The sequence below is a fragment of the Bidens hawaiensis genome, unplaced genomic scaffold (genome assembly GCF_021521415.1).
Source record: "Bidens hawaiensis isolate Kalapana, Puna unplaced genomic scaffold, B.hawaiensis_p1.1 tig00037734_1, whole genome shotgun sequence".
Classification (NCBI taxonomy): domain Eukaryota; kingdom Viridiplantae; phylum Streptophyta; class Magnoliopsida; order Asterales; family Asteraceae; genus Bidens; species Bidens hawaiensis.
This window is the reverse complement of record NW_027505504.1, coordinates 172,213-183,908: the sequence shown is the minus strand read 5'-3', so window position 1 is coordinate 183,908 and position 11,696 is coordinate 172,213. Positions and strand designations below refer to the sequence as shown.

General features: G+C 36.8%; 1 protein-coding gene and 1 pseudogene across 3 annotated transcripts in view; one reads left to right on the top strand and one right to left on the bottom strand.

Moving 5' to 3' along the window:
* The first annotated feature begins 248 nt into the window (after nucleotides 1-248).
* On the top strand, nucleotides 249-4,386 carry LOC143613572 (protein MANNAN SYNTHESIS-RELATED 2-like; annotated as a pseudogene). Its single transcript, XR_013150142.1, has 6 exons — nucleotides 249-367; nucleotides 491-623; nucleotides 1,424-1,494; nucleotides 1,649-1,734; nucleotides 2,857-3,425; nucleotides 3,919-4,386. The product of XR_013150142.1 is annotated as a protein MANNAN SYNTHESIS-RELATED 2-like (transcript).
* A 524-nt stretch (nucleotides 4,387-4,910) lies between these two features.
* The window catches only part of LOC143613595 (mannosyl-oligosaccharide 1,2-alpha-mannosidase MNS1-like), a 96,563-nt gene continuing 89,777 nt past the window's right edge, over nucleotides 4,911-11,696 (bottom strand). The window contains exons 3-14 of one of the 2 annotated variants that reach the window (XM_077087262.1): nucleotides 7,779-7,973; nucleotides 7,583-7,695; nucleotides 7,418-7,483; nucleotides 7,145-7,316; nucleotides 6,970-7,059; nucleotides 6,763-6,887; nucleotides 6,607-6,672; nucleotides 6,414-6,522; nucleotides 6,242-6,340; nucleotides 6,067-6,147; nucleotides 5,806-5,976; nucleotides 4,911-5,277 (exon numbers count right to left, since the gene is read on the bottom strand). In XM_077087262.1, coding sequence (XP_076943377.1) covers nucleotides 5,041-5,277; nucleotides 5,806-5,976; nucleotides 6,067-6,147; nucleotides 6,242-6,340; nucleotides 6,414-6,522; nucleotides 6,607-6,672; nucleotides 6,763-6,887; nucleotides 6,970-7,059; nucleotides 7,145-7,316; nucleotides 7,418-7,483; nucleotides 7,583-7,695; nucleotides 7,779-7,973 — 1,524 coding nt within the window. In that variant the 3' untranslated portion in view covers nucleotides 4,911-5,040. The remainder of the gene's footprint in view (nucleotides 5,278-5,805; nucleotides 5,977-6,066; nucleotides 6,148-6,241; nucleotides 6,341-6,413; nucleotides 6,523-6,606; nucleotides 6,673-6,762; nucleotides 6,888-6,969; nucleotides 7,060-7,144; nucleotides 7,317-7,417; nucleotides 7,484-7,582; nucleotides 7,696-7,778; nucleotides 7,974-11,696) is intronic. The other variant, XM_077087263.1, reaches the window with a different exon arrangement.

Genomic DNA, 11,696 nt, shown 5'->3' with positions numbered 1-11,696 from the left:
ACCTTCACAATAACATGAAGGACACCAATTACAAATTCCCAATTGACCCATGTGAACTCCTGCCACCATTTTCCTTCAAGATCCCCTTCTCAATAATAATAATAATAATAATAATAATAATAATCTTATATTATATAAGCATCCAATCCAATAATAATCAAACCCCCATTTCCATCCTTCATATTATTATTATTATTTCAATCTTGTTTCTCATTGTACATTAACACTCTCACAAAACCCTAAGATCCGAACCACAATGAGAATAGATCCACGGCAAATAGTTGCAGGCGTGCTCACAGTCATCATGTTCGTCATGCTTGGCGACATGATCAAGCGTGAACACATTGACGCCCCAATTTCCCATAATGTATGCTTTATTTGTCAATACAGTTGCTGGGTTTTGGTTGAATTTGATTATTAATTGTGGAATTAGAGGAATTGGGTTGAATTGGATGGAGCGGTTTTGTGATTTAGCTTTTTTTTTGTGTAGGTGAATCGTGTCGAATCGACGCAGAGTTTCGACGATGGCAACGAGTCGGAGAGGAGTTTCGCGGTTAATGGCGATGGGTCGTGGAAGGAGGATAGTGGTGTGCTTAGATCTTGTTGGTCTAAGTCGATTTTAGGTTAGCGTTGCGGTGGAATCCGGTACAAATGAAATTGACCTGCTAGACTTAGTAATTATTGTTGCAGTACAAAAGTAATTACAGTTTTGACACGGAGTCTTAACACCAAAAATTGAAGTGAATAATAATAATAATAATTACTCTTGTTTGAAAGACTACAAGGTAAATGTTTGAACCAAAGTAATTATTATTACACTACAGTTTTGAACTATGGTAAATACAAAGTAAAAAATAAAGTAGAGTAATAGTAAGTAGTATAGTTCAAAAACTGGAGAATACTAATAATAATAATATTAGCAATAATAATAATAATAATAATAATTACTCTTGTTTGAAAGAACGTAAAGTAACGGTTTGAACCAGAGTAATTATTATTACACTACATTTTTGAACTATGTTAAATACACAGTAAAAAATAAAGTAGAGTAATAGTAATTAGTATAGTTCAAAAACTGGAGAATAATAATAATAATAGCAATAATAATAACAATGACTCTAGTGTTAGCATAATTGTCTGTATTTGATCCCGACGCTAATACGGATCTCCCTTGTGTTATTCATGTTTCAGTGTTTCTTATATGCATTATTACATTACTAAACTATAAAGTAAGTAAAAATGACTCTATTGCTAGCATAATTACTCTAGTCATTTGTGCATTTTTCACACGCTAAAAGGTTGTTCATATTTGATCCTAACAATATACAAATCTCCAATATGTTATTAATGTTTAGGTGTTTTTTTATATGCGTTATTAATTTATTGCATTCCTAACTTGAATTGCTTTTAATTTGGCAAGCAGAAGAACCGGAAGAATCTAAAGGGTTTGTCGCTTTCTCATTAACCAATGGACCTGAATATCATATTCCTCAGGTATATAAACAAAAGAATTGGTGATTATAATATATAAACTACTAATTACAGATGCAGTAGTAAATAGTAATAAACTCTTGCAGCCTTTTGATTTTGATTTGTGTTTGGTTTCATCCTAATCATGGTTAATGTGATTATAAAATATGAACCTCAGGTTACAGATGCAGTATTAGTGGCAAGATACCTAAAGGCAACACTTGTGATTCCAGACATTAGGGGAACCGAACCTGGTGATTGGAGGTTAGTAACATCACAACCATTTAACCGCATAATGCACTTGTATATAGTGTTTATGCGGTTCTTGCAGTTCTCTGCCTAAAATGGTTTTGTATATAAACTTGGAGATGGAAGTCTTCTTTCGTTTCTCGACAGTGAAGTAAGACCAAGCTCATGAGCTTATTATCTCAGATCGGAACAAGTTGATAGGATCCCCCTTTTTTCGTCCCCATGTCACCACACCGGCGGCATGGGGACGAAAAAAGGAAAGAGAGGGATGGGGTTTCTCTCGCTTTTGGCATAGTGGGCCCCCGGTGGGGGGCTCGCACAACGGGCTATTAGCTCAGTGGGTAGAGCGCGCCCCTGATAATTGCGTCGTTGTGCCTGGGCTGTGAGGGCTATCAGCCACATGGATAGTTCAATGTGCTCATCGGCGCATACTCTAAAGACTCTAAGGGCGCGTTGTTTCACAGAATGGAATGGAATTGGAATTGGAATTTGAAGGAATTGAAATCCAATTTCATTCTTGATGTGTTCGTTTGACAAAGAAATTGGAATCGGTTATCTTTTTTTTATTAATTTTTTTAACGAGGATAACGGTGAAAACATTTTAGTTATTTTAGATTTTTTGTTTTTTATTTATATTTTGCGTTATGATTTTTTTTATTCTTTTTAGGGTTTTTTGTTAAGATCAAAAACCCCTCAAAAAATATTCAAAAATAATAATAAAAAATTCATAACTCAAAATATAAATCGAAAACAAAAAAAGTAAAAAAAAAAATTAAATGTAAATACGACGAGTAGTGGGTCCTGAGCTAAGCCTTGGCTGTTTTAATCGTTGTTCTCGTTAAAAAAAAAAAAAAACACACTCGAGAAAAGAATTCAACGAATTCACTTGAAATCCTCCACATTTTGGAAGGATTTAGAATCCCTTTATTTATAGGAATCTGAACGAATCGAATTCCAATTCCAATTCCAAATCCTTGACAACCGAACACTCCAAAATGGAATTAAATTTCTAATTCCAACGAAACGCACACGCCATGTCATGGGATTTTAATTCCAATTCCTTTGAATTTCCACAAATTTTGTGAAATGAACACGCCCTAATAATCAGTTTGCTAATATAAATCATGCGTCTTTCAGGAACTTTGGAGATATTTATGACATCGAAAAGTTTGTAAGTAGTCTAGATGGAGTAGTAAAAGTAGTAAAAACTCAGCCTGCCGAATTATCAACAAAAGATCTCGCAGTTTTAAGAATTCCAAACCGAGTAACCGAGGATTACATCGCAAACAACATCGAACCCGTATTTAAAACCAAAGGAAACATAAGGCTAGCAACTTACTTCCCATCAGTAAACATGAAAAAGCCCTGTGTACCCGAAAAAGAAGAGAAATTCTGTCGGCTGTTTAGCCATGTTTGGAACACTCGAGCTGCAGCCTGAGGTTCGTGAAGTGGTTGACTCAATCGTTGACCGGCTCAAAACGTTGAGCCGTAAGTCAGAGAGTCAGTTTGTTGCAGTCGACTTGAGGCTCGATATGTTGAATCAAAAGGGTTGTCAGGGTTCTAAAAAGTGTTATGGCCCGGAAGAGATTGCAGCGTTCTTGAAGAAATTAGGGTTTGATAAAAACAGTGCCGTTTATTTGACGCAATCTAGATGGGATAACAGTCTTGATTCGTTAAAAGATTTCTTCCCAAAAACTTACACAAAGGTAATTAGTAAGCAGCAATTAGTAAATAGTAATTACTCATTTTGATTCGCCCTGCTTGCGGTGCGCGCATATAATGTATATATGTGTGAACCATCGGGTGGGCAAAAGTAAAATTGCACTAATTTTAACGTTATTTTACTAATCTCGTGAAAATAACGTTAAAAGTGGCAGAAGGTTAATCAGGCATCATGTGGTGGCGTTGATAGCCGAAAGACAATGGTACATGCACCAATCAGCCGGTGTCCCGATGATTGAGTGCTATGTGCCTTATGTCCAAGGCTTGATGCAAAACTACTATCGAGCCGGGGGTCTCATCGGAAGCAGCCTCTCTATCCCTATGGGGTAGGGGTAAGGCTGTCTACATCTTACCCTCCTCAGACCCTACCATAGCTTGGCTATTGGTGGGATATACTGAGTACGATGATGATGATGATGACGACTCATTTTGATTAGCATAACACGAAATGTGATAATTTTTTTTATTTTTTTACAGGAAGGGATTATGCCAATGGATAAGAAGCAGAAGTTTTTGGGGTCGGATTCTTCCGAGTACGAAAAGGTTATCGACTTTTATGTATGTGCAGAGAGTGATGTGTTTGTACCAGCAATATCCGGGCTGTTTTACGCAAATGTTGCAGGTAAAAGAATAGGTTCCGGGAAGACAAAGATACTGGTTCCTGATGATGCTGCATCTGCTGGTTCTCAAATGGGTAATTATCTTTCGAGATACGTGTCAAAGAAGACTCACATGGTGTATACTTGTTATTGCTAGAACAGGACGATACAGTGCGATATGATACCCTTTGCATATGGGAATAATGGTTGTAATTTTTAAGATTGGTTTGCGCTTTTGTTTTTTTAGATTGGTTTTGATATGTTTATGCAAACAAGGGCTCTGAAGAGAGTGATGATAGAGGAATCATGCATTTGCGTTAAAATGTAATGTTTGGTACTACAAATGATTGGATCAGTCTTGTCGAGATAGGACGAAACATGTCGTTTTTGATCGTTAATGTACTATTCGACCCGTTTTAAACAGCTTTGTAACTTCAAACAAGAAAAGCATATCTAGGCGTCGGTGATAAAACCAAAACATGCTACAAATTGAAAAACCGCATGTCTCAAATGGCCTTTTAAAGCTAGACCAAATGTAGATGGCGAAAGTGGGTTGTAGGCGGGGTCGCTTAAAGTTAAACCAACCATGTGTTGATGGTGAGACTGGGTCATAGGCGGGGTAGTCACCGACTTAAAAGGGCCACCAACCAGATTTTCAAGGGTTCAGGTGAACAAGCAATTGGGTTTTTTTTTTCTCTTTATTTTTTCTTATTATTTTCGAGTAAATTATATAGTCCATGAGTTTGTAAAAACGTAAAATGGTTAACGAGCGAGCTAGTTAAAGCCCCGCTATAAACTAACAAGCTAACATCTATATATAAGCTCATCATTTCCTTTTTCTAAAAGTCATCTCAAATATATATTTTTCAAGAATCTATGAATTAACCGGGCCAAAAATCTCCACTACCAACCTACCAAATTATAAAAATGTCAAAGAACCAGCCAAGCAAAACATACCACAACAGGCCCACATATATATCAAGAATGGGGATGGAACATATCAAGGATTAGAGGAGTCTCGAAAACGACCTTCCTTCCTAGCGCGTACTCTAATACTCGGTTTATGTTCTTCACCAGGGGCAAAACGAGGAACGATTTTCAGAGGATGGGCTTCTGTGTTAAATACCCACTCGTCCAGTGATATTACTGACGGAGGCGAAAATAATAGATACAAATATTTCAGTGTTTCTGCAAGAAAGAAGCTTTGCATCATGTTATCTTTCACTCCTGTATTAACCTGAAAACAAATAAAATAAATACAAAAATTATTATGTAACAAAATATATAAAAATGTATTAACCTAAAAGTTCTTAACTTTTTTTGAGTTCTCAAATGAAACTAATATATATATATATAGGTTAGTTTCATTTAAGAACTCAGAAAAAGTTAAGAACTTTTAGGAACTGTTGAAAACCAAATAATTTTTTAACTTTTTTTATATATACATCATTTGAGACTTGTTTTATCATATTTAAAAAAAAAGTTTGATTACATATATAAATCACAAGTTACACATGTGTAAAATTTATGTGATAAAAAATTTACATGTGTAAAAAAAACATAGATATGTGTAAAAAACTAATTTTCATAATTGTAATCATAAATATAGATATCAAAAGTGATAAAACTACACTCAAATAACATCAACATACAAAATTTTTTATAAAAAACGCTAGTTCATTAAGAGTTCCTTCAAGTTCTTAAATAATTTAAGATTCTGCTCATCCTATATATATTATATATATATTTTGAAAGTGGGACTTACATCCTTGAGTCCGACATATCCCGACTCTACACGGGAATTCTTTTCAAATGCTTGAAATATGTTCCATCCCCATTCTTGATATGTTTTGTTACCCGTTAAACGCCAGAGATAAAAGAGTGACTCTACTGTCTCGGGCCTCAGTATGTTCCATGATGTACTGACAGCCATGTCCTATGGTATTATTGGTAACAAAAGAAAAAAATTAAAAATAAATCTCTCAAAGATATAAAATAAAAAAATGGATTAAGTTGTACAACTAACCTGCCCTGAATGAAAGAAATAATTTTCTCCAGCCAACTTTGTCGGTGTAGACTGATAAAAGTTATAGCATGTAAAAGCAAGCTACATTCAAAAAATCAGTTTTGTTTATAAATGGAAACTGAACCAGTAAAAGATTATTTTTAAAAACATCGTTATTGTTTAATTTAAGCAATACCTCTTCTGCCAAATGTAAGAACTTTGAGGACTCCTCAGGACCGTAACCGGATGACCCTAACGCTATCATCCCTGGTGCAAAGCAGGCTAACTCATCCATCTGCACACATCAAAGAATTTCATAAAAGATAGTTTTATGTTATTTATTGAAAATTTGGTATCTTGATATTTACCTTGTCAATCAAAGAATTTCCTATTTTTTCAGAAATGTATGTAAAAGATGACGGTGTGGTTTTGCGAACCAAGCTCAATAGACCTTTCATTGATGTCTCCCACATTTCTCTGTTTCGATAATCCAATTGAAATCAGAATCATTTTTAATTAATACTTATCCAGCAAACATATTTTGACACGAGAATATCTCACCTGTAGTGTTTCACCTCTGAAGTTTTGTTTCCTTGTATCCAAACTTTAAGTAAATACTCATAAAAACTGCATCCAAAATTAAATTTCCATTAAAGTCAATCCATTGATAGCATGCAAAATTAAACTTTTCAGTTTTAAGAAATAATCAATTGGTACCTGTCCCCCATGGCCCCAAAAGTAATGGTGGATTGTGATGTTGTTCCTCTATGCGGATTTATATAAATCGGGAGCAATCCATCAGCAGGAAAAGTCTTGTTTAGCACCGAAATAACATTCTCTACCTGAAACAAGAATTTGAAATATTATACTTTGTGATGAGTGTAGCATCCATTTTCTAATAATATTACAATACATGACACTAACCTTTTGTTGATACTTTGGATCTCCGGTCCTTTGTGTTAATGCAATAAACTCTAGCTGCTCTGTCCCCGAGTCAGCCAGAATACTATCACCCTGAGAAAACAAAAGATAATACATGATGAATTGAGAATGAAAAGTGAAACCCAAAGTCAAATCATTAATAAAGTTTAGAACTTACCCCAGTCCAACCAGGGTTATGTGCATTACCATGAACCAAATTGATAAAATTGTAAGGGATACCAGAAGGTGTATCCCATGCTGGCAGTAGCCTATCAGCTATGTCTTTAGCTTTTTCAAGAAATACATTATCTCCAGATAAATCATACGCGCTCAGAAGCCCACCAACAACTCTGTTGCATAAATATCATAAAAGTTCAAACCATTAGGCATCTCATCATATAATAATTACTAGAGTAAAAATAAATATCGATATTAAACCTTACAAAGCAACCTTATGGTAGTCTCAAACACACTGGCATCGTAACTTTTATTGAAATCCAAAGAGTTTGCAACCCACCTAAAAACAAGTAACACAGGTATAAAGAATATTATGCAGAAAATAAAGTTTATGGAATATAAGTAGTTAATTAAATGAATATTAAAAAATGGGTCATACTCTTTAGCTATTTGGAACTGCTCATCGAGGCCCATTATATATAAAGTATCAAGAGAGTCGATTAAGGTTGCACCAAGACCACCAAAACTATCCACACCATTCTTTGATTGGGGCTAATCAAACAGCATATATATAAAACTCAGCAATGTAAAAGCTAAGAAACAAAATATTAAAACAATATTAAATAATGATATACCTGAAGCTCATCATGGCCCCAAGCATACTTTTCATACGAGCTCCATGCATGAACCATAGCATCTTTCACTTTCTCTCTTCTTTGAGCCTCAATGGGATCAGTGTCGAGATCATTTGTCTTAATTATATCAATTCTTTTGGTTGTGATGTTTGTCTTTGTAACCGAAACACCACCTTCATGCTTTAACTCTTCTAGCTGCAAGTAGGTAATAAATTTTAGTCAAATACAGATTTGGCAGAATTGAAAGGGATTCTACAAACCTAAGTACCAATCATTATTTCATATTTGAGCAGAGAAAAAAATTTAGCCATTATATCTCCCAAAAGGCTGTGAAACTTTAGATATTTAGCCCTTTCACACAGACAAGACTTTACAGAAATTTAACCATATATATTAGCATACATGTTATGTTGTGGTCTCCGATCCATCATGGGTCGGGTCCGGTTTAGACGAATAGACAGAATTAGGAGATTAAGCTGTTTGAGTTTTGGCCAAGCCCAAAAGCTCTAATCAGGCCCAGTTTAGTTAAAGGGTTAAACCCTAATTGTCTAGTCTATATATTCTCTCCTGTACTTGTAAGTTGGTATCACTCAATAATAAGAAAACCCTAGTTATCGACAGTGGACGTAGGTCATACACCGTGACCGAACCACTTAAATCCTTGTGTCTCTTTCGTTTATTCTTTCGGTTTTACTATTGTATTCGTGTTTGTGTGTGACTCCGATCCTAACAATTGGTATCAGAGCCTGGTTCTCGATTATACACACAGTTCCGCCGCCGCCGCTCCGCTGCTACAGTTCCACCGCCGCTGCTACAGTACCGCTGCCGCTGCTACAGTACCGCCGCCGCTACAGTACCGCGCCGCCGCTACAGTACGCCGCCGCTGCTACAGTTCCGCCGCCGCTGGTTCGTTTTTTCTGATCAGTTTCCAGTCCTTTTATTCCTTGGGTAGTTTGGTTGTTTGCTGTAATCAAAACTCAGTTTGGATAATGGCTGAGGACGGAAAGATCAAGATTGAGAAGTTTGATGGTCAGGATTTTGGATGGTGGAAAATGCAAATTGAGGATTTGCTATGTCAGAAAGACTTAATGGAAGCACTAGAAGAGAGGAAACCGGAAAGTATGAAAGATGATGAGTGGAAGGGTACTTGACAGAAAAGCCATAGCTGTTATTAGACTCTCACTAGCTAAGAATGTGGCATTCAATATTGTAAATGAAACTACCACGTATGGTCTTATGAAAGCCTTGTCAAATATGTATGAAAAGCCTTCTGCATCAAACAAGGTATTTCTGATTAGACAGCTAGTTAACACCAGAATGAAGGAAGGGGCATCTGTTACCTCTCATGTTAATGACTTCAACACTATTATTTCTCGTTTGTCTTCTGTTGATATCAAGTTTGATGATGAAGTTCAAGCGTTACTCTTGTTATCCTCGTTACCCGAAAGTTGGTCAGGGACTGTTACTGCAGTTAGTAGTTCTTCTGGGAATACTAAGCTTACTTTTGAAGGAGTCCGGGATTTGATTTTAGGGGAGGACATAAGAAGAAGGAATTCTGGTGAGACATCTAGTTCTATATTGAGCACCGAAGGAGAGGTAGGAGAAGAGAGAAAGGTAATGGCAGGGGTAAGTCAAAGTCTAGAAGAAGAAGTCAGTCAAAGCCCAGAAAAGACATTGAGTGTTGGAATTGCAAAGAAATGGGGCATTTCAGAAACCAATGCCCTAACCCCTCAATTTCAAAAGAAAAGAAAGAATCTAAGAAGGAAGTTAATCTGGCCACCGGTTCAGATGATTCAGAAGGTTCAGAAGAGACTCTTATCTGCTGTGTTGAAGAATCAACAGATTCATGGATTATGGATTCTGGTGCATCTTTTCATGCCACTTATAGCACGAAGAAGATGAAGAATCTCCGAACAGGTAATTTTGGTAAAGTTCGTTTGGCTAATAGTCATGCTGTTGATATCACGGGGATGGGGGATATTGAACTAAAAACTTCATTGGGCACCTCATGGACTCTAAAGGATGTTCGGGTCGTTCCTAGCCTTAGAAGAAAGCTAATTTCTGTTGGGCAGTTAAATGACCAAGGATATGATGTTATGTTTGGTGGGGGTCAATGGAAAGTTGTGAAAGGGAATCTTGTGATCGCCAGAGGTAAAAAGAAGGGCACATTATACATGGTTAAAATTCCAGCTGATGGGGTAAATGCAGCGACCAGTGGACCGAGTCAGTCTAGTTTGTGGCACCAACGACTCGGCCACATGAGTGAAAAAGGGATGAAAATGCTCGTTGCTAGAGGAAAAATTCCAGAACTGAAGAAGGTTGAATCTGAATTTTGTGAACCATGTGTTTTCGGTAGAAAGAAGAAAGTATCTTTTGTGAAGACCGGAAAACAACCGAAAGCTCAGAAATTGGAGCTTATTCACTCTGATGTCTATGGACCAACTTCAGTCTCTTCTTTGGGAGGATCGCACTATTATGTCACCTTCATTGATGATTCGACACGCAAGGTATGGGTTTACTTTCTTAAAAATAAATCTGATGTTTTTGATACTTTTAAGAAATGGAAAACTGCTGTTGAATTGGAAACTGATTTGAAGGTGAAATGCTTGAAGTCGGATAACGGTGGTGAATACGTTAGCAAAGAATTCCGTGATTATTGTGAAGAGTACGGTATTCGGATGATCTTTACAGTCCCTGGCACTCCTCAACAAAATGGAGTGGCAGAACGAACGTTAAATGAAAGGGCAAGAAGTATGAGACTTAATGTCGGGCTTCCAAAGACGTTCTGGGCAGATGCAGTTAACACTGCAGCTTATTTAATTAACCGGGGATTGTCAGTACCACTGGGTTTCAAGACACCAGAAGAAGAGTGGAAAGGTAAAGCTGCAGATTATAAGCATTTGAAAGTCTTTGGGTGTAGCGCTTATGATCTAGTGAAAAATGACAAGCTTGATGCTAAAGCTAAAAAATATGTTTTCATTGGATATGGGTCAAACGAAATGGGCTACAGGCTTTGGGATTTAGAAAGCAGAAAAGTAGTCAGAAGCAAGCATGCAACTTTTAATGAGGCTGAGTTATACAAAGATAGAAACACTTCAAAATCAAGGGTTTAGAAAGAGCAGGTTGAATATGAAATTGATGCTCAGAAAAAGACAGTTGAGTCAGCTACCGAACCCGAGACAGAAACTGAAGAAACCACAGTTCCTGAATTTGAAGATGATGATATTGGTGGAAATGAAGAGTCAGAGGGAGTCTCTGACAGTGGGAGTTCAGAGTCTGAGGATGAACAGTCTCCACAAGAACCTGACCCGCCTCAGCACTGGGTTAGGAGGTCCACCAGAGTTTCTAAACAGCCGGTACGTTACAAACCTTCAGTTAATTATCTCCTTTTAACTGAAAATGGTGAGCCAGAGAGTTATTATGAAGCACTTAAGTTGAAAGATTCGCTCCAGTGGGAGCATGCTATGAAGGAGGAGATGAACTCTTTGAGTAAAAACCAGACATGGGTTTTAACCAAGTTTCCACCAGATAAAAGAGTTTTACAGAATAAATGGGTCTATAGAGTCAAGGAAGAACATGATGGGTCTAAACGATACAAAGCTCGTTTAGTGGTCAAGGGTTTCCAGCAAAAGAAGGGAATTGATTATAATGAAATATTCTCTCCAGTTGTGAAGATGACCACCATCAGATTGATCTTAAGTATTGTTGTTGCAGAAAATTTACATCTAGAGCAATTAGATGTTAAGACAGCATTTTTACATGGTGATCTTGACGAGGAGATCTATATGGCACAACCTGAGGGATTTCAGGTTGCCGGGAAAGAAAAATGGGTCTGCAAATTGAAGAAAAGCTTGTATGGTCTGAAGCAGGCACCTAGGCAATGGTACCTAAAGTTTGATGATTTTATGGTGAGAACTG